Consider the following 22613-nt stretch of genomic DNA (forward strand, 5'->3'; position numbering starts at 1 on the left):
TGTGCCCTTCCAACATTCCTTCTTTCTGAAATGGTATCGTACCAAATCTGAATGTTATCCCTTGAATTAAAGGGTAGAAGAAAGAGAGAACTAAAGAAGGGAAAAAGTTCAATGAAAGAATATGGGAAACACAAAAAGTTAAGAGGATAAAACAAGAACAGATATCTTGACGTTACGCTGTATTCACAGTATAAAGAATTATTCAGAATAAGTTGTTCAGGTACATAACATAATGCAGTTCACACCTACATGAAATTGTAATTTTTGATTTGTGAAGGATAAACATGAAGAGGTTTAAACAATGTTCTACTCTGTAAATCAGGAATCAGTACGTGCTATCTTGAAGTAGCTGCTTACCATGAATTCAGCCTATACTATCCTTTTAAATTTTTACTATGTAAATGTTATGCATTTCCACAGGGTATAAAGCCCACATAAGGGAAAACTACAGCCTGAATCCAAGATTGCTCAGAGCGTGGCATCTGTCCACATTCCCATACCATATAAAGATACTTATCTTTTAAAGAAGAAAATATATTCACTGACAAAGTTCAAATTTTTTTGCACATGTCCTAAAGAAATAATAACATGACTAAACTAGAGAACTATAGTATGGATCAAAAATAATATTAATTTCTCCAAAATTCTAACTTAATCTACACAACATCTAATAGTTCAACCATGGTAAAGCATAACTGGTATACCAAGCATTCCCTCCCATAACTATCTACTATTTCAAGAACAGAGTCTGAGATTCCTGATACAGCCAACATTTGTATTTTCATATGTATTTCAGATATATTATGAAGGTGAATACATGAAAAGAGTGTAATTTAATGCATACACATAAATTGCTATCTATATTAGGTTTATACAAGACAGGAAGACCAGTTTCAGTCAAAAATAGCTGAACATGGACTCAGATAAAATATGTATCTCTGAGTTCCTTCTTACTAGACAAAACGAGGCTCAGAGCTGATTGTGAGGCATGCTGAACTCCTGGTATCTCCTAGTGAAATCACCAAGAGGAGTGGTTTTCAGCACTGACAGTGATCAAGCTCTCAGCATCTCACAATAACTATCATAAAGAAATACGCACATTTTTTAGAAAGAATTAGCTAAAAACAGTAAATGCTTCAGACTGTAGCAAACACTACTTCACCTAAACTTATGTTAATTTCCTTGGATCAAAGACTTTACTTTTTAAAAAGCAGATACCTGCGGTCCATCTCTGGCTTCATAGAAGTCACCCACTCCTATTTTTGCACTGAAGCTGAAATTGTCCCTTGAGATATCCATTATTCCATTTCTGCTGAGATACTGAAAAAATCACATATTTTTCCACTTCAGCTTGTAAATAATTACAACCCAGCTTTGATGTACAGCTAACTGTGAGTGTAATGTTTTGCATATTCTATCAAGGGGATATATAGGAGATCAAATCAGTAATAGGCTGAGATACATCACCCATCACATCATGTATTTTGAAATAAGGATCTTTATTGGAAGAAAAAATTGATTTTTTTTAAATTCCAAGCATGCTTAGTAGCATTAGAACACAGAAGTTAAGAAAAGGAACATACCTTTACTACTTCAGGATACTGTCTCAACTTCTTTCCACAAGGTGCAAAATATGCTACTTCTCCTTGAAGACGACCACCAAAGTTTCTTATACGGGTTTCTCTTTGCCAGCTAGATAAATATGGAATAGTTGTATATAACAACACTTTTTTTTTTTTTCTTTTAAGCAAATAACATCAATCTCAGAAAAGGTGTATGTAAGAATATTTTTTTTTTCAACAAATAATGACAAATTCAGAACTTCACATAAAGTGAAAAGGTCACGTATCTTAATTTGACAAACTAGCAAAAAAATCAAATAGGGAAAAAGATAAATTATTATTTTGATTGTCAGATTTCTCATTATACATGAAATTTATTTAGATCAAGCTACTTACATATTAGCAGATTTTAGAACTATACTTTAAGGAGTTATTTGGCATCTCTACTGGCTCAGAATAAGCCCAAAGTACTTAATTTCCAGGAGCACAACTGCTAAAAGGCAGGTCATGTTCACAAAAAAGTAACTCTGGTGAAGAAATGAATACTTGAAATATGCTGGTACTTTTAAAGAGATCCACAGACAGAGTTGAAAATCTAAATCCTTGAAACCCTTTTCTTATATTTCAGCCCCAAAAATCTTTAAAACATTTCTTTACCAACTGATTTTTGAAGATATTAATTCCCCTCTAGGAAACAGCAAGTATATATGAAAACCCACCCATATTCTAGAGGAACACGCAGCTCCCGTTCATCTGCTACTCTTCGTCTTTTTGAAATGCCTAAAAAAGAATTTCTAATTAACACAAGAGTTTTGTTTGTTTTTTAGTAACATGTTCCTAGAATATACCTTTAATACTTATATCCTCAAAACAAAAGATAAATAATTTTACATTACAGCCATTTTATATCTCAACTACCAAGAAACTAGAGTACCTTATTCTCCTTTTAGAGATACTTTTTCCACTAGCTTTCCTTTAACCTCTTCTTCTAGAATTGTAAACAAGAAAAATCTAATCATGCCATACTGAGCTGCTTGTCTTGGTTAGCTCTCTCAGATGGAGATATGCAGATGTGCTGTAATAATTCCATAAACCCCTGCACTTCTATACCAGACCATATTTAATATTTTTCATTACAGAAGATACGGAAATACCCTTTACTTTAAAAATCTGTATATAACTAGACTCTGTCTTTAAAAGTTTTGCATAGACTGATCAACTATGACATGCAGAAATTTTTTCAAGATTATTCCAGCTATTTAGAATTCAAACAGCTGTTGGTGTATTTGGTGCTATTTAAGAGACTGAATCAAAAAAAAAAATTGAAAAAATATCAAACGTGAGGCTTTAAAAGTGCTGAAGGTTGGTTCTTTTCACAGGCTTTTTTGAGAGAAAAGTAAGCTATCAACTACGTACACAGACAAACTTTTAGGAAGATATGTCTAGACCTTGTGGTTAAGAGTGTGACATATCTCTTCCTAAGTGGACATGAGAGAGTATCCTTATCAAACTACATCTTTGAAATTTGCTCCAACCTATTACAGTTAGAAGGAGTATTGTATGGTCTAACGGAACAGGTTTCCTATAGAGATGACTGAATGATCTGGAAGCAACTGCTGATTAGAATCATCGACAGAAAACAATGTGGAGCTGCCCATGCCTGAATGCCAAACTGCTTGGACACATATCTGCAGTCTTAAGCTAACACGATCATTACATTACTTCTAACACTCATGGTAGAGGGAGAAACATTGTTTGTCCAAATACAACTGAATTGAAAAAATGAGTTCTCCAATGCAAACTAGATATAGAGAAGAGATTCTAAACTTCTTCAGCAACAAATTACCTTTAGGTAAGATGAACACAAAAATATTTTAATAAATTTATAGCCATTCTTAGTAGGAAAAAAGTATTATGCCTAAAACAAGGAGACAAAATTAATGTATTGTATCTCTTACCTTAACACACTAACAAAAATCCACTAACAGCCTTTTAGAAGTATCGTAAATCACCCCAGATTTCTGAGAAATGAAGTTAACTTTGTACTTTAAGAATTCTGATTACTCCCAATATGTGTAAAATCTTTTACAAACTGTGTAATTCATATACTTGTTTCTGGGAAAAAACATGAGGTAGATCACATTACATTCCTTCAAAATGAATGCGCTTAATGACATGGCATCTGACACCTATTCCACTGAATCCAAGTACAAAAAAAAATGAGTGGATGTCACCATTAAAAAACTACTTACTTGCACATGAATTAAATATCAAGTTGCTAATTCAAAGCAGTAAATATGAAACTTGATTTGATACTGTACAAACTGAGGAGTGTGACTGACTTTCAAAAGCGCAGCCCTTTCTGCAGCAGCTGTAATTACTAAATCATTCAAATGAGTAACCAGGTAAAGAATTATGAACACCACAAAGTATCAGGAAACTGCTAAATGTTCCTTTCATGAAACTTTCAAAATAATTCTGGGGGCATAAGCCATACATTCTTATTGAGAATTTCAAAACAAATAATGAATAAAGATATATTTTAACAAAACACAGCCACTAGCTTTGTTGAACAAGGTGCAGAAATAGAAGGCTGTGTGCAAACTATGATACACAGAAGTTAGAAGTAAGCAAAAAAATTACTAGTTTGGAATAAAACGGTAAATAAAGAGCAAACAATAAAGAGTTTTAGTGTAATCATCATGAAATCTGGTTAATACATCTTACTTGCTCTCAAATAATTACATGGACTAAGATGTCCTAGACTAAGCGTAATGTTCAGATTCCAGGTATTTGCAATTCTGAATGATTTTAAGGTCGGTTGCAAACACTCATGAAAAAAATCACCTGATATCAGTGCCTAAACTACTTTTTATAAGTAGTTTTGCAACACATGCCACTTAGGTGTATAACTGAATTATATAAAAAGACATTCAGATACCACAGTGTGTACTTGGTGTAAGAGTAGATGGTGCTGTCCCAAGAAAAACTGCAGGCTGGGACTCTGGACATAAAGCAGCTGGTGCAGAACTTGGGGTCTTTGCTGCTTGGAGATTAAGCGGGGTGGAATGAGCTGCAGGACCAATGGAAGAGGTCTTCATGGAGGAAGCAGTTTTATTCAGTTTCAGTGGAGTTTTTTCTCCCTCAGTGTCTGTATCTGATTCATCTTGATCCTTATCATCCTCATCATCTTCATCTTCAGACCCCTCGGTATCCGATTCAGAATTACTGTCAGACTCTTCAAAAAAAAATATGTAGCAAAACGCACATTATGACCAGGTAACTAATAGCAAGCATTTAAGTTTTAACACTTGTAAAGTCTTGGCTCTTATTATGTAAGGTGTTTTGAATTCAAAATTTTTAAAACATTTCTTGAGTAGCAATTGAAGGTTATAATGAATTACCTAAACTTTTAAACAACTAAAATAATGACAGCATAAAGTAATCCTCCATTATAATGCACTGCTGTTTGGAATTGAATTGTTTTTCCCATGAGGGGAAGATCAACAGAAACTGAAGTGTTTCAAGAGGGGGGCAGTACTGTCAGAACTAGATGATCTTTAAGGCCCCTTCCAACCTGAGCCATTCTATGATTCTATGAAGAGATTGTTTATTACGGCTACAGCTAAGTAAGACTGTTCTGTGAGCCTGGCAGTGGCTGAGCACTTGCACATGAATGGCACTTGACAGGCTGTGAAATCTAGCATAAAGAGGAAGAAGCAAATGGTGGAATTGGGTAGAGGGAAAGAGATGTCAGAACTGGAGGTGTCACAATCTGGAAAAACAGAGTTAGTGTAAAAGGTAGACAGGATAAGGAATGGAAGACTGGCTATAGTTCTGAAGACAAAAAAAAAGGATTAGTATAGGGTATGTGGATAAAAGGAAGAGAGATAGTAACAAAGGTGGAGCTGAAAACAAGGAACATGGGCTCACAGGGGGAGAGAGCAGCTGGAAATATAATCAAGTCTTCAAAACAGGTCTAGCCTTTCTGAACTGATTCAAAGACTTAAAAAAGTAACCTGAAAAATATCTGTGAACACTGCAGCCTTTACAACTGTCCTGGTACCTTCCTGTAATCTTGCTCACTCACTACCATGCTCCTGAATGAAGCCTAGAAATATGTTTTTCTTGCCAGTCTTGAAAACTAGAAAGCAATTTGCCTTACTTTCTCTCCGGATGGGGAAGCCTGCTCTGCAAATGGGCTCTGCCTAACGGAATAATTAACAATTAACAGCTTACTGTCTCCAACCCTCTCCTGAGCACACTGCCATCCAAACAGTACATGAACTGTAGGCTGGGTGATTTACCTGGATGTCAGGTCTTCAACAGCCTTTCCAGAAGGCCCTCAGATCCCCTTTACTAGGCAGCTGAAAGTATACCTGCCATGTAACCAAGTATCAGAACACTCAAAACGTGATTTTGGATATAACACAAGGAAGGACTTGGAGGCATGTGCTACTTTCCACGGTATCCTGAAGACACTGGGTAGGCCATGCCGCCTCAAAGTTTCCTTTGTTTTAAAAAACAGTGGGGAAAATGCATGTTTTCTACACACAAAAAAAAGTTGCTGTTTTTCCTATTAAAAAGATTAAACCACCTGATTGGCTATCATCAGAATCATCATCTTCATCATCCTCATCTTCATCTTCGTCGTCGTCATCATCATCATTTGAGTCGTCAGAGTCCTTACTGCTGGGGGCATCTGAGTCTATCCCTCTGAACTGCTCCACCACCAGTTTTGGAGAATGAAGGCGGTGTTGTGTTTTTACTGCATTTACTGCATTATTGCTGACTGCTTTGTCCTTTCCTGAACCAGGTAACACAGGAGAGGTAGAGGGCATAACAGGTGTCCGGTTACCAGTTGTTTTTTTCCCACATGCACTCAAGTTCAATGGCAAAGAAAAGGGGGTACTGCTAGATATGGCTACACTTTCATTGATCTTGGTCTGGGATTTCGGTTTCGTAGTAAGTGCAAGAGGAGCCTCCTGGATGACGCTCTGAATAACTCCATTGGGTTGGTGATTACCTAAAAGTGCATTTGTCAGGAATGGATTAGAATGGTTGTTTTCCAAAGATGTGAGTTTTTGATGAGCTGGTGAACTAGATGTTGGTTTGGAGCTTGACAAAGCTGCAATAACCTTCTTCAGGTTCTTAGATGATTCTTGTTTCTTTAGATGTGCTGCTGGGAATGTCTGTTTATATTGTTCCTAAAGAAATAAGAAGACAGAGGAATAAAATCTGGATTTTCTTTTTCTTTTTTTTTTTTTTTTTTTTTCAGCCAGATGAACTCTATTAAATCTTTAAAATGTGCTTTCAGAAAAGGTATTTTTAGTAGGTCAAAAGTAGGTGCTAGTGACAACAGAAGAGATGCGTAGCTACAAGTTAAGTCCTTAAAACTTGGGATTTTCAGTGTAAATCAAGCAAGAAAAAGATGAACTGAACGCAAAACAAAGCTGATCTAAATAATGCAGGGAAGATTGCTGCATTGCTCTGGACAACAGTTTTCACGAAGAAATTAAGCATGATCTTAAAAAAAAAAGAAATAGAGCTTTATGTACCTACATAAAGATAAGCACACTTTTTACTCATTTCAGTATATTAAATTTCATTACTGAATATAAAACTATCTTTAGTAATTTGTCAATTTTCAAGCACACAGTAAATACAAACATACTAATGGCTATAAAACTAGAAAAAAAACCAAGACGACTCTTGGCACAGAAACGTTTTATCCAGAAAATCATGAGAAAAATGTTATTACTCAAAAGCACTGTGATAAGCTAGGTTTTAATCTCTGAAAAAATAGTACTTCATATTTCTTCAAATAAAACTTAAAATGGCATAGTAGTCATTAGTGCTTCAGAAATACATATAAAGTTCTTATCTCAAGACTATTCCAAGGATAAAGAAAATTCATCTTCCTTGATTAAAAAAGAATTAATATGATGCACCTAAAATAATTTTTTAAATATTAAGTCAAATACAATACATTCTTGAAGTCACTACCATTTAAAATCGAATATCAAACAAAACCCTATAAAAATATTTACATAGTGCTTGTTTCCAGTAGAAAAACAAATAAATCAAAACACTAAATGGATAATGGACCACCACTAAAAGACTCTCAACCTGAATTTGACAACAGAAGCCTCTTCCAATGGCAAAGAAACGTGTTGTCATAATTATAACTTATTTAGAAATTCTAGTTAAACAATTAGTTTATTTAAATGTTAAGAAGCAACTGGGAGTTGAAAGAAGAAGTAGTGTTTCTTTTCCAGACTAGGAATAAAAATTGAGTTAAAACTTTAAAATCCTTAAATGGTGAGATAGCTGTGAATTAGACTTCATTTTACTTTTCATCTACACTAGTTATAATCAGGTGTTTTAAAAAAAAATTAAACATCTTCATAAACATATTTGTACATATATATGTATATATCCAACTTCGACATTTTTAAGATGTTACATTTTTCTCTTCCAATCTCCATTACAATTAAACAGATCAGAAATTATGAAAATTCATCTCTAGTCAACAAAAATGATTCTGCCTTAATCAACAATAAAAAAGTACATAATCTACAAAGAATAAGCTACAATACTGTTAAGTTAGATATGTGTAAACATATTGTAGAACCCTGAAACGAAAAAAAAATATATATATATATTACAAAGGCCATACTGAGTGTTAATAGCTATCAATCCATGAACATCTCCCGTCTAAGAAAAAAAAAAAAAAAAAACAAAAAAAAAAAAAAACAGTAAATTGACATTTTTGAGGATTCCAGATCTCGGTTTAAAAACACATTTTTAAAAGGTAGCTTTAATTACTTTGACTTAAAAATAACCAACTTGAAACAATGAATAGTCTTGCTTATATAACTAGATATTGAAAGTATTAAATCAGCATTTTGATTAAAACTATGAGAAGCAAAGCTAAAGCATCCAAGCCCATAAAATTTCTCAGGAGTATTTTTCTCGTTTTGATATTGATTTTAGTTGCCCGAATTTCTTTAAGAGGTGCACACAAAGTCCTTTCTTTTCTTTGTCAGCATCTAAACAGAGTAGTTCATAACCTTCATAAACCACCATAGTGAAGCCTTTGCAAATGCAGTTACATTTTTAGTTATCCTTTTTGTCCAAGTATTACAGGGCTTACTGTATTTACAATAGTACGATACCAAAGTTACTAGGTGACCTTCAAAGAAAAGGTTCCAGTTTAACAATGAACTGCAGACCACTTTAAATCATATTTTAACATTATATTTGAAAGTTTGATAACACACTATTAAGTCTTGATAACAATTTGTTAAGCAGACAGTACAGACAGGTTACAAATAGAAGAACTGTTTTTTCACTCACTCGTTTTGATCGTATATCACTGGTCAAAGGGATAGAGTCTTCAGAGGTATTCTTATTCCCTGCCTTGAGTAGATCAGAGGAAGGAACTATGAGTTTTAAATAGGTTTCCTTTTTGGCTTGATGTACCAAAGACAAAGGTTTCACATTGGGAACCAATCCTGTAGACTGTATTACACTAGTGTGTTTGTTCACAGATTCCTCCTTTGCCTGAGAGCTTTGGAAAATAAATGGAAGCTGCTGTGACAAAACCTGAGGCTGCTTCTGCTGGGACTGGAACGATGAGTGAGTCTGAGAATCAGACACAAGAGGTATCTGCTGGTGTGTTCTTTTCTCTTGGGACTTTTCAAGTGTTTTTTGTCCATCAGTTTTCAAATCTGTTACACCACTATGCATTAGCACCTGTAAAACATACATTTATGATGGTTCTTATTACATCAGTTAAAGATGCTGAAAAAAAAATTACATCATCCATCCTCAAAGAATAATTATACTGTTCTTTGCTGAAGATGAAAAATAAATAAAAATCTTGTTATATATTTAGGCTTTTTTTCTTTCCAAGATAGCTTCAGCATATGAATACAATGCTTACAGTAGAGAAAGAGTACTAAATAATTTTTAAACGTATTCTCAACTGTAAACTTAACAGGATTCCTCGTAGATTCAAATCTTTCTCTTATATTGGTTATCAGGAGAAGTAACTATCCTACTAGAAAAAAGGCAACTGCCCTGCCAAAGTGCAATATTTAGGCAAAGGTATACTTCCAACACACTATAAATGCACGGCACATCATTTCTTAGTGTTCAGTGTGGGGCTTTTTTTGTTTGTTTTTACATTTATTTCCCACCTGACAATAAAACAAACCATCTAGCACTTGTTACCTTCTAGCCCCTCAGGGACAAGAAAAAAGATACAAAAAAAGGGAAAGTGGAAAAAAAAAAAAAAAAAGGAAAAAAAAAAGAAAACCCATAAACCAAACCAAAGCCAGCATTCCTAACATTTATAAATCTTAAATAATTGTTTGATGGTACAAATATTATATCTTTTTTTACCAGCAGCTTTCAGTGACAAAACTGAAAGCATCAGCGTGAGATGTCATACCTTGTTCTTGGTTTTGTGATGTGCTTCATTTTCAGAATCAGATTCATCATCTTCACTTTCTTCAACACTCTGGTCCTCCTCCTCCTCTTCTTCATCCTCCTCTAGATCAGAGTCACTACTACTTATGCCTTCACTTGATGTGTCTGAAGAAGAGCCTGAATCACTGTCGCTATTACTGGAGCTTTCCACTGCTTTTTTTCTGGGCTTCTAACAGGAAGATGAACGCTCTATTAATGGTTCAGCTTTAATCTACTGTATCACCTCTTAGTATGCACAATCTTCAAAACAAAAAACACTAAGACTTTGGAGTAAAGAGGCTTGCAATCCTTGAACACAACTAAGGTAGCCTTAGCAAGAAACTAAGAAGCATTTCACAAGGTGATGAAAATTACACAGGTCGCAAGGTCCTGCCAAAACGTTTTTTGGGGCACACTGGCAGGACTGTAGTTGGCAACCTACATTTCAAAGCAATAAATAGAACTGGGGTGTAGAAAACTGGTCTGGAATTCAGGCCTAGAAAACATCCACAGAATTTATTGCTTCCAAAAATTCAAAAACCGAAAGATTTTTGTAAAAAATAACACAGAAAGCACAGCATGTATTAAATTCACCAATATATTTAAGAAGCATATTCATTTAAACTACATTATTTGTAATTTCACAGTATGTGCTATTCAGCGCTATAAGTTTTTGTCCACTGAAAACAATCAAATTGCTTCTGAGAACTGCTTATAGAAAAAGGACTAAGATAAGACCTGCTGAAATACTCTGACAATGTTATATTTAAATTCTTCTTGGAAAGAATCAATCTGCAGACCAGAGCAGGAAAGCAAATGAAGAAACAGAAGAATGGAGAATCAATGTCTGGGAAAAAAAAAAAAAAAACCACTAACCAAACTAACCTCTGAGATGTTTGCAAACAAAATTACAGATGTTAACATTTTGCTTCTGCTGCCTATATAGCATCTGAATAGGGCACATGAAGTCACTAACAGAAATTGTGAAAACAGTCAAAAGGAAGACAGATGGACAGCAAAAATGGTGCACAGAGGTTAAAAATGGTTGCAGCAATTCAATACAAATGGGAACATCAGAGAAACGGTGCTTTAAAGATAAATGATTTGTTAAGAAAAATAAATCTCTTGGCATAGCTAATGCCAACAAAATAGTTATCTATTTTGTTCATGGTTTGTGTATAATAAATCAAGGTACTAAAAAGAAAACAATTTTATGTCAATAATCTTTGTCTCGTTAAGAAGGAATTCAATTATATTAGTAGAACATAAACTTCTTTTAAGTGGGACTGAATTTACATCGTCAAACATCTATGAAATGTGGAAGCTGTAAGTGGATTGAGTCTCAGTTACTTGTCAATTGGCTGGTATCTGTATGTTCTTTTAAACTACATTTTCTTTATTGATTCTTGTGATGAACACAGTAAAACTTCTCTAAACATGCCTTATACATAACACCACATGCACTGGTTTGTTGTTGAGATATCTTAAGAATTTAAGTTTATTTCTTTGGATTTACTGTTTCACTGATCAATTCAGAAAAGTGTCAGTTGGTATTTCACTTAAGGGACTGTGATCTGAATGTATCCAGATAAAAAAGCAGTTCTAAAAAACTGTACCTGTCTACACTAGGTCCTAAATGTTTTGTTGCTGACCTCCTTGACATCATATTTAAGTATCTTTCTGTTTAATATTTTGCATAGATGCAGAGTATTTTTTCATGAAGGTCATAAAATGAAGAACAAATCATGATCTGAAGTAATAAAAGTAACAATGCATCCTGGAGCTACATAAATAGGATCTTAACCTAGTTTTTGCCCTTCATGCTTTTTGCCCTTCATCCCCTGCAGAGAGAGATCTGGGAGTTACGGTTGATAACAAGCTGAGTTTGAGCCAGCAGTGTGTCCTGGCAGCCATGGAGGGCCAACCGTATCCTGGGGTGCATCAAGCACGGCATTGCTAGTCAGTCAAGGGAAGTTACTGTCTCGCTCTACTCTGCGTTGGTGCGGCCTCACCTCCAGTACTGTGTGCAGTTCTGGGCACTGCAGTACAAAATTAACTGCACACCACCAGCACAGATTAGAGTGGGAGACTAGCAAGAGACATAAAGTCACTTACTAGTGACTTTATGGTCATGTCCAGAGTGGGTTAAGCCACAGACTGTGAAACAACCCACTACCCAGACAGAAGGTGTCTGGATCTAACCCAAAGAAAATGGGTTTTCTCTGAGGAGTGCACATAATGTTTTATGAACTACCTTAAGCCTTGAAGTAATTTGCAACTTTAACTAACAAGAGAACCATTATACATTAGGATGAAGCTAAAGACATATCCCAGAAAACCAACATGTTGACAACCCCGAAAGAAAATTACAACTACAGATAAGATCAAAGAAATCAGGGGAACATTAACAATTAAAACCCTGAAGAAACTAAGGAAAAGAACACACAAAAGTATAACGAAAAAAAAGTCTTTTAAAATAAGCTACACAATAAAATCTCCTATAGAGAATAGAAAATAGAAAAAGAGGTATATGATGTTACACCTTCACATTTAAGAGCAAAACATCACTTTACAGAAATTGCAGCACAAAATATTGTCTTTCTACTGCCTACTTTTCCCCTGCTTTAGAGACTCAGTTCCACCTGTGGATTCTTTCTAACATACTGAAACAAACATTTTAAATCAAATATTCTGATCCACTTCTCTTTTATAGCATTCTCTATGTCTTGATCGGAAAGTTTGTTCAAATAACTCCATTGACAAACACCGACCACATCTAAGTGCTTTAAAGAAAAGGAAGAAATTCATACTTACAGACAAAAGATAATACAAAGGAGAAGAAAATAATGCTGACAAACATCCTGACTGAAATTTGAGGAAAAGCAAAAAAAAAAAAAAAAAAGGTGAAACTTTCAACGATACTCATGTTAACAAGTAACTAACTTAACCAGCTCAGTTTTCTGAATAGGACAAATAGCCACAAAGTGAACAGTTTTCTTATTTATTTACTTACAATAAAACCTTTTGAGAAATTATTTTGAGGTATTAAGAGATAATTTGCTCCAGCATTCTGCCTAAGTACAGTGTCAGTCAGACATGTCATTTACAGATACAGATATATCCACAGACATTATCTGGAAAAATGCTTTACTTCTGAACTGTAGAAACAAAGCTTACATTTTGCACAGATATTCACAATGAAAGAATTTCAATAAGGAAAGAGATGTGTCTAATATTTAAGCGAGGAAAAAGTCAAATTCCTCTATCTTAGTACCTTCAAAAATTGCTGATGGTTTAAAAAATGAGTAATGTGTGAGGGAAGATGTGGATATCTGTGCAAAATGTAAGCTTTGTTTAGTATGTCAATCATTTCCCTAATTTTAGTATATTAAAAGCTATATCACTAGACAAATACAATTAATTAATTTTAGTGCTATTTTTAACAGCTTTTTCTTTTTTTTTTAAACATCGATACATGCAAACACACCAGTCCACTGAAAATGCCAAAACCTAAGAACACTCACATCTTGTAGCTGAACATAATGCAGCAAGATAAAGGAAGCAACAGGGTGAACTTGCTCACCAAATAAATAAATAAATAAATAAAAACAAAAAAATGAAGATTTATTTTAATCTAGAACTCCTTAGCTTCTAACGTAACAGCAGTTGATTTTCCAAGTAAAAACATATGAAATGGGATAGTAAGTAGTTTAGTAATTTTGGTTTCAAGAGGCACGAAGAACTTTAAGAACGTGTAGTTTAACTACTCATGTCTTCAATATCAGATGGCTGCAAAAGCTCTTTGCTGAATCACAGCCAATTATACTACTTCTGATTTACACTACATGAAAATATAATTCTATATATTTACATGTTGTAGCTTGATTATAATATTCTACAGAATCATAGAAAAAGGGACCTCAAAGCTCATCTAGTTCCAACCCCCCTGCCATAAGAAGGCATGCCACACACAAGATGAGGTTGCTCAGGGCCTCATCCAACCTCGCCTTGAACACCTCCGGGGATGGGGCATCCCCAGCCTCTCTGGGCAGCCTGTTCCAGTGCCTCACCAACCTTTGAATTGCCTCCTAATCTCTAACCTAAATCTCCACTCCTTTAGTTTAAAACCATTCCCCCTCATCCTGTCATTATCTGATTGAGCAAAGAGTAGCTCTCCATCTTTTTTGTAAGACCACTTTAACTACTGAAAGGTCTCAATGAAGTCACACCAGAGCCTTCATTTCTTTAGGCTGAACAGCCCCAGACCTCTCAGCCTTTCTTCAAAGGAGAAGTGCTCCAGCCCCTTGATCATCTTTGTAGCCCTCCCCTGGACTCACACTAACAGATCGTACTCCAGGTGGAGCCTCACAAGGGCAGAGTAGAGGGGAACAATCACCTCCCTCGACCTGCTGGTTACGCCTCTTTTGATGCAGCCCAGGATGCAGTTGGCCTTCTGGGCTGCAAATGTGCACTGCTCGCTTATGTAAAGCCTTTTATCCACCAATGTTAATATATAATGTCAGTACATATTGTGATTATATATATATATATATATATAATATATATAATACATATTGTATGTAATATATATTAACATAAATTACATATAATTAATATATATTTTACAGTATGTTTGTTCGTGAATATTTGTGTTTAAAATATACTTGGATTTTATAATTGCATAAATGAAAATGTTAAAAACTATAGATGTTATCAAGTGAAGTTAGTGCTAACAGTTCATAAACATGTACAAAGTTTAAAACTAAAAAAAAAAACAACAACAAAAAAAGCAACAAAGCAACATTTTGTATTGGCATAAAACACTTAAAAAGGCAACTGTTCACACAAATCTGAACACTTACCATCTCAATTTTTTCAGCTGAATCTTAAGTTGTTTATGCATATTTACCTTATCTTTGATTTTGTCAGATCTGGTGTCCAAAAGCTGAGCTTTGCTTTGTTCCTGGTTGTATTTGCAACCTCCTGCTCCTGAGGTTATAGTTTTCACTTGTCCTGCAGATGCTGCAATGCTAGTGGATAGTACAGATGTGCTGATACCAGATACTGCAGTGGTACTGTTCCCATTCAGTGATCCATTTATACCTTAAAATAACAGATTTTACAAAGTGACACTTAAAAAACAAACAAACACTAAAATAGCATGCCCTTTCTTTGTGAAGTCACACTAACCTAGCTTCAATAAACCCTTAATGTGACACTAGACTACTCACAGTTAACTCCTATCATAATCTCAGTTTTGCCGTCTAAGAATCACTTTGAATTGCTCATGGACTTACTTGAACAAAAACATGCAGACCACCCATCACCTGAAGGGCAAAAAAATCTAATGCTGTCGGGTTAAAAATAAAAATAAAAGATCTGAAACCCAAGCTATCCTAGAATTTAATCAGGGACAAAAAAAAACAAGATTCTCCAAAAACAAGATACAAAAACATATACAATCCAGTAAGTATCTCACAGAACAATCTGCTTGAGATTTTGAAATATCAAAACTCCAAAGAAAACCACAATAAGCCAAAGAAGTGTTTTCTGAGAAAATATCCCCATAACCACATGAACCTGTTGCTCTGCAATCCCACAACTATTATCAGATAGATTTTGAAATACCTATCAGGTCCTAAAAGCTACCAAAACTATAACAAAAAAGCTGCTTGTACCTGAAACAAATGTATGTTGTATCTTCAAAAGACATGAAGTCTATTTTATATAATATACTAGTTTGAATTGTAAAAACATGTCCTAATGTCAACGGGCTGGTTTTACAGAGATCATAGCCCTAACCCTCCTCCTCCGTATCTTCCTGCACACAACTACCTTGGTATCTGCTTTTTATATGCAGAACTGTATTCACTACAGGCTCACAAATAAACCCATAAACATGAAAAAAAAAAAAAATCTTCCCCAGTATTCAGCCCCAGATAAATTATCAAAGGAAGAAGGGTAAAAAATAATATTAGCAAGGGCATTTTTGTTATTGAAAACCCATACTTGTATGTTACACACTTTGCTGACAGAATAACTTCACAGAAAACTTTTAAAGAATGGGAAGAACACTGAGAATTAGAGCTCAAATTCCACATCTTCCTGCACATGCACGAGTTTAATACATTCATTCACTGTACAGAGCTTTAGCCATTACCTTTTTCTGTACTGCCCCGACTATTTTTTCCTGTAGCTCTTGAGTGGAATGGAGTAGAATCGTGATTTTGGGGGGGAGGTGCAAACAATGGTGGAATTCCCAAAAGCGGTGGGAAGAAAGCTGCCCCGGAACGAGAGTGTGTATCCACTGTCCGCCACCATTCTGCATCACAAAGCCAATGAAAAACAAACTTCAGCTTTCCCAATGATATACTTAAGTATTTCTGCAAGAATGTTCCAGTACATAGTTTACTATAGGTTACATAGTTTACTGCCTGACCACTTCAGAGCTAACCAAAAGTTAAAGCATATTGTAAGGGAATTAACCAAATGCTTCTTGAACATGGACAGGCATGGAGCATCAATCACCATGCTAGGAGTCTGTTCCAGTGCGTGATAACACTCATGGTGAAGAAACTTGACCTAATTTTATTAGCCCGTTTCTTTATTAGCCCGTTTCACGAAGAAACAAATGCATTCTAGAAAACCCGTTCTACCGTCATGCCAATGTGATAAAATTATAAATTTCAGAACGTAAACAATGAGCACATTCCATCAGCTTGTGAAGTTCATCATCCTTATCACACATAAAAAATTACATGGCTTTATACTATACTATATACACTAAAAGCATTACAAGTATGGCATAAAAAAAATACAGCACTGTGTGCTATCTAAGCCAACATCTGATGTATCCAGAAAACAGAGGCCATCAGTGTCTAAATATGCATTTAGAAATATGGAAGAAATAAAACAATTGCTTGTTTGTAACAATAAACCAGATGGTAATGACACTTCTCTCTTTCCTGGAACATCAGTCAGTCCAGCAATGAATTCTAGCTTTTTTTCCCTTCAAGTTACAAACCTACTATAGACACATTCTGCATCTTGAAGTTTAACATTGAACTGCACTCCTTAACATTCTTGACTTTCTTCAAAATATGTTAAATGTTTTTTTAATCACAGTTTTTGAAATTTTACTAGCCACTACAAAAATAAATGATTGAAAGCACTTCTCCAAAGGACAATATCCATTTCAACAATGCTGGTCTCTTAGTAACAAGGAAATCATAACTGTGAATGCCTTTGTTAATATAAATGAACTTCATGGTACAATATAGTGAGGCATTCAAACCTCAGAAAGGTATAAACACTTAACTAATGCCTAAAACTATAAAGCATCAGTGCATCAACCAGTAGAAATAATAATAATAAAAAAATATATTTCTAACCATGCCAAGGGCACTCCAACTTATACCACAAACCTACTGCTTAGAGTGACAGAAATTAATTTGTTTTCACCTTGCGTTGTTTATTAATCATTACAGTGCTATCAAAGTTGGCCTTCTACATGCTTTCCAACACCAGACTCTAGATCCTCCAAACAGAATTGGAGGACATGCATAATTTCATAGTACTGGTGAACATCCCTCAGTGTAAAACTTGAAAAAAAGGAAAAGGCTGGAAAATGGTTTATATATATATACACACAGTAACAATCCACCAATCTCAAAATAATAATAATCTAAAAAGCCTTCATCAGACCAGAGAAATGTCCAAAATATCTGCTATTTTAAATGAAAGCAAAGCACTTGCTATCTCATTAAAAGACCCACTCAAAGAGGGGGAGGGAGTGGGGGTTTTATCATTTTAATAGCCTCTGACTATGCTCTCGAGGAAACAAGTACAGAGATAAAACACATGAATGCAACTGCAAGGACTCCACCTTTAACTTGCCTTCATAAATCACAAGCAAAAAAAGAAACTAGTCAAACTAATTTTCCGAGAAAAAAATGAAATTTTCAAAATGGACCAACAGATCTACTCCGCTGACAAAGCCAATACAGAATTCAGGCACAAACACTGCAGATAAACTTGTAAACTTGAAAGAGTGAAATATATAAAGAACATACAAAAGAGTACCAACCTACTAAGCCATATTTTAAGAAGTATCAATCACATATTAAAAGCCTCAATGGGAGTGCCGTAAGAACTACCACATGCTTAATGCTGTTTTAAAATCAAATTATTTAGATGCTCAAACACAACAGTCACTTTCAGCCTCCAGCATCCAAAAAGCACTACACCAAAATGTATTACAAACAACACTGAAAGAAATAGATCCCAACCTCATTGTTGGAAACAACATTCAAAACTAACCATTAACCTGTATAGTCTTAATAGCAACCATCAGGTGAAAGAGAATTGTAAAACTCTTAAATACTTGGGATAACCCTAAAGAACCATTCAGCTCTGATAATATCAAAATCCTAAGACCAAACTGTTCAGCTTTAAACAGTTTTACATGCTGCTATAATCACACCTCATAAAAACACTGTATTATGATAACATTTACTCATGTAAGAAAAGGCTATTGACTTGTACTCTTCCGAAGTTGCTAACACTAGGAAATATACCTATTAATTTTTTATCTTAAGTAATACTGACTCTTTTAAAAATTAAATCAAAATATTTTCAACTGGGACTTAAGTTCACGGTAATCCACTACTGTTCAGAACAAACTTGTGTTGTTGAAGTGGAGTGAGCAAGAACACATTCTCCAAGCTGAGAAACCCTTCTGCGCTGGTATAGTATAACCAGTAAATTCTGAGCGTCCTCTACAGCCTAAGTGTGTTCTTCTGCAACTTCCTAAAGAAGACAACTAGAAACCAGGTACGTATCCCTGGAACTATGCTTCATCTATTTATTTTAATTACTCTAAAACCAGCCAGAAAAGGTGCTTAAGCTGAAATTGATCCAGAACGAATAACAATGTTTTTAATTTTCTGTAGTCCACTACAAACTCACCTTGAGAAGACACATTGTATTCAGTAACACATGCCATTAAAAACAGTTCTCTGTGGTAGTTCTCAGAACATACTACAAGTTAATTTACATATGACTATAAACATACAATCCCAAAGTGAAGATTTATGAGACTCAATTACCTCTCCTCACCGTATGTACTTTGTAGGTATTACAACATCTAATTGTGAGTGTTCTGTAGTGCTGTGCATATAGAGGATTTATAGTTAAACAAAATGAACAAAATATAACTCATCTGAAAGAAGGTAAAAAATGTAGTAATGATACTAGGCTGTCAGTTTTTGTCTTCACTAGAAAATTCAGTTAGCCCTTTGCTTAGGTAGCCTTTTCATTTTAACCTCAACTTAAAAAAAAAAAAAGTTTCATTTTTGTCCAGCAACTGATAGTTAAAGAGACTGATAGCAACTATCTGTATTCATAAGTTCTTTCCTTTATTTATTTATTTTTTAATGGTTAAATCCCTTGCCTGCTGCATCTGATCTTTTGTATATATTTTCTCAAGGACACTTTGTATTCCTAAAAAGAAGCTGGAATGTAGTTTACTATCAGTACTGTCCCATCAGTTTTATTTAGGAGTATATTCATTCTTCTATCTGACACAACACTACACTGTGGTTACTGTTGCATCCACTCTGAAAAGGTATACATTGTTCTAGAGAAATTTTGCAGAAGTGTTCATGCTGTCAACCAGCTGAACATTGTTTTATCATAACTAGTAAGTCAAACTTTTTCTGACTCTATAGGATATTCTGTAGACAAGATATATTAGTATCCCAGTCTGTTTCCAAACTGTGTTTTTCACTTCTGTGATTTTATGTTATTTATATAAAAATATTTATATTAAAAAAATCGGTCTCATTCTGATAATCAAAGTATGTTAGCTTTTAAAAAACTTTTTTTATTCACATTTAATAATCAATTAAGAATGATCAACTATTCTTTCTAAGAGAAGGTTAAAGGCATCTTGTGTGTATTAGAATAAAAGGGTCCCATTCTATTCCAAATCCTTCTACTAATTTTCTTTGCAATAATCAAGTCTTTTAAGTAGCTTCTGTTATAAACTTGATTGCGTACCCTGTCAGTTGCCAGCATGCATGGTGAGTTAGGACTGGGAGTCTTTATGCTTTGCCAGGGAGATAACACTACAATAAAAGGTTACTCCAGCATATTTCAATGTTTTCTATTTATATGTATATATATTTAAAATTCACTCCCCCAAAAGAAGAAAAAAACAGTAAGGACTAGCTAGTTAATTCACCATTTCTAGCTTTGTTTGTAACTTACATGATTCAGCAGTTGAGTTTAATTTACAAAAATAATATCCTTGCACGGAGAAATCTTTTTCTGATTTCTATCAATTTCTGATTCAATTCAAGCTGTTTGACTAGTCAAGTTTATGTAAGACTAAGAAATTTTGAAGTTCAGTTTTTCCATCACAACTTCCATTAGAATAAACTATTTCTCCAGACATAAAAACAGAGTAGGGGCTAGGCTTGAATACTGAGAACATGATGCATACTCAAGAAGTTCATATCTAAACCTGAAAAGTGACGGCAAGTCTGCTAAATCAATTTGTAAAACAATCCCCACTACTGAGGCAGTTCAGCAAACTGCAAAGTTCTTTCACTTTTAAAATGCATAAATCATTTTAATCCTTTAATACATAAGCACTATGCAAAATATATACAGATATGAATTTACGTCATAAAAATAACCAAAAAATGAACATTTTGATGCATCTGTGAAACCTTATTATATTTGACCATGTATTAATAATTCCAAGTATTTGCTAACACTAAAATCACATTGCAATATATACTTGAGTTATTCTTACCGCATGTGTTGATGGTGGAACTCAGTGATGCAGCTCCAGTGGTAAGGCCACCCTTGGAAACTGCAGAAGGAACAGAAGGTGTAGAAGACACTGGAGATGAAGTAGCTACACTAGATGAGATCGACGAGGACGTTAACCGCTCTCCAGACTCCATATCTGTAAAGGAGAATAAAAACGTCTACTTTCTGCAGCAGGAAATGAAATCACAAGGGGGCCTACAGGATTGTCTGTGCTGACCATGTTGCAGGAATTGCACTTGACTCAAGCGGTTTCCTGAGAGACCTTCAGGTGAGAGCTACACCACAAGAAGAGCACTCAGTTATCAGGGGAATTCAGCATAACTGCAGCAGTAAGGGAATTAAGTACTTCTGTTGAGAGCAACGTCATATTTGAACTTGAATGCTGCACAATGGAACCTATGACATTAACTGCCGTCTCCAATGCCCACCAGTAGCCTCAGGGTCAGGGCCTTAGCAGCACTAAGAAGCCTTAATTGCCCCAAGGAGCCTCACCTAAGACAATCATCCCACACCCTCTGCCCAGAAGCTTCATTTGGGTTCAGGCCTGCACCTTCAGTGCTCATCTGAGTCAGGTCATATAGGCCTCTCTGCAAGGTGGTCTGTACCCACACTTCATGGCTAGACCCCTTGTTATGTGTTGTAGCTTCCCTCCAGGCCTGTATCAGCCCTTATCTTCTGCTACTCCTGACCAGATGACCAGAGAGATCCTAGGCCCAACCAATTCCTTTATTTTATCTGGATCCTACAACCAGCACGCTACTCCACTCTGCCTTCAGATCCTGTCGAACTGTTCCCTGCTCAGGGAAGGCGCTGTCTGTGTCACCTTCAGCTCCCAGCCTGCTCCTCCTTGCAGAGTAGCACTGCTCTTGCTGCTCCCCTAGAGGGTGTTTAAGAACTCGTAATGTAGACAAGTCCATATAAAGTATTTCAACTTGGGAAACGGCCTAGTTGTTATGGTGGAATATTGTAAATATAACAAATCCCGTAAAATTGCTAGCTTTCCCCCTCCACCCACTCCCGCCCCCCCGGTGGACTTCTCTTATAGAGTGATGCTTTTACTTGTGCCATGAATTGCCTAAATCAAGATAGAAGGCTTATTTAACTGAACATGTGTCTGTACTCTAAGAAAAATACACATTAGAATTATCACTAAAAACATACTTGTTGAGAAATCGTTTCTCAAATACTTAAACATTTTATTCCAGCAAATAATATCTAACCATGGTGGCAGCACAATCAGAACACTGACTCAATCTGCAAGAATTCCAGTTGACGATGGGTCAGGATCAGAGTTCAGTAAGATGGGGAAGACATCTTCTTAGCGTCCCATTATTATTTTAAGCTGAATGAGACTAACCACAGTTAACACCTATCCGGGAAACTCCTGAGAAACAGGTTCCTGTCCTAGAGTCTCCTTCAGCTACAAGTGGCACCACTGTTTCTCAGGCCTATCACTGCCAAGGTGAGGAGGCCAAGTACTCCGCATCAGTCTAACAACTGATATAAAATCTCACTCTTATCTTACTAAAACAAAATGACAAAATACGCACAAGAATATCTATTTTAATTAAAACAGAATTTGGAAAAGCATTAAGCAGTTCTGACCCAAAGTTATGTCAAAACAGTGACTTTTAAAATACTCATTTGGAAAGGCAGCATAAAAGCCGTTATCTACTCCTCCTGAAAGATACAACATCTTTGTTCTTCGCAGCCACTAAAGCCGCATCTTAAAAAGCC

General features: G+C 35.3%; 1 protein-coding gene across 14 annotated transcripts in view; it reads right to left on the reverse strand.

The window, feature by feature from the left end:
- BAZ2B (bromodomain adjacent to zinc finger domain 2B) overlaps positions 1 to 22613 on the reverse strand; it is a 136852-nt gene that overhangs the window by 43095 nt on the left and 71144 nt on the right. For 9 of the 14 annotated variants that reach the window (XM_035330930.1, XM_035330940.1, XM_035330936.1 and 6 more), the window contains exons 2-11: positions 20857 to 21012; positions 16198 to 16359; positions 14947 to 15140; positions 10021 to 10227; positions 8922 to 9320; positions 6160 to 6769; positions 4504 to 4800; positions 2282 to 2342; positions 1584 to 1692; positions 1219 to 1320 (exon numbers count right to left, since the gene is read on the reverse strand). In XM_035330930.1, coding sequence (XP_035186821.1) covers positions 1219 to 1320; positions 1584 to 1692; positions 2282 to 2342; positions 4504 to 4800; positions 6160 to 6769; positions 8922 to 9320; positions 10021 to 10227; positions 14947 to 15140; positions 16198 to 16359; positions 20857 to 21010 — 2295 coding nt within the window. In that variant the 5' untranslated portion in view covers positions 21011 to 21012. The remainder of the gene's footprint in view (positions 1 to 1218; positions 1321 to 1583; positions 1693 to 2281; positions 2343 to 4503; positions 4801 to 6159; positions 6770 to 8921; positions 9321 to 10020; positions 10228 to 14946; positions 15141 to 16197; positions 16360 to 20856; positions 21013 to 22613) is intronic. The other 5 variants (XM_035330942.1, XM_035330941.1, XM_035330939.1 and 2 more) reach the window with 2 other exon arrangements.

The sequence above is a fragment of the Oxyura jamaicensis genome, chromosome 7, assembly GCF_011077185.1.
Source record: "Oxyura jamaicensis isolate SHBP4307 breed ruddy duck chromosome 7, BPBGC_Ojam_1.0, whole genome shotgun sequence".
In the NCBI taxonomy this organism is placed as follows: Eukaryota; Metazoa; Chordata; class Aves; order Anseriformes; family Anatidae; genus Oxyura; species Oxyura jamaicensis.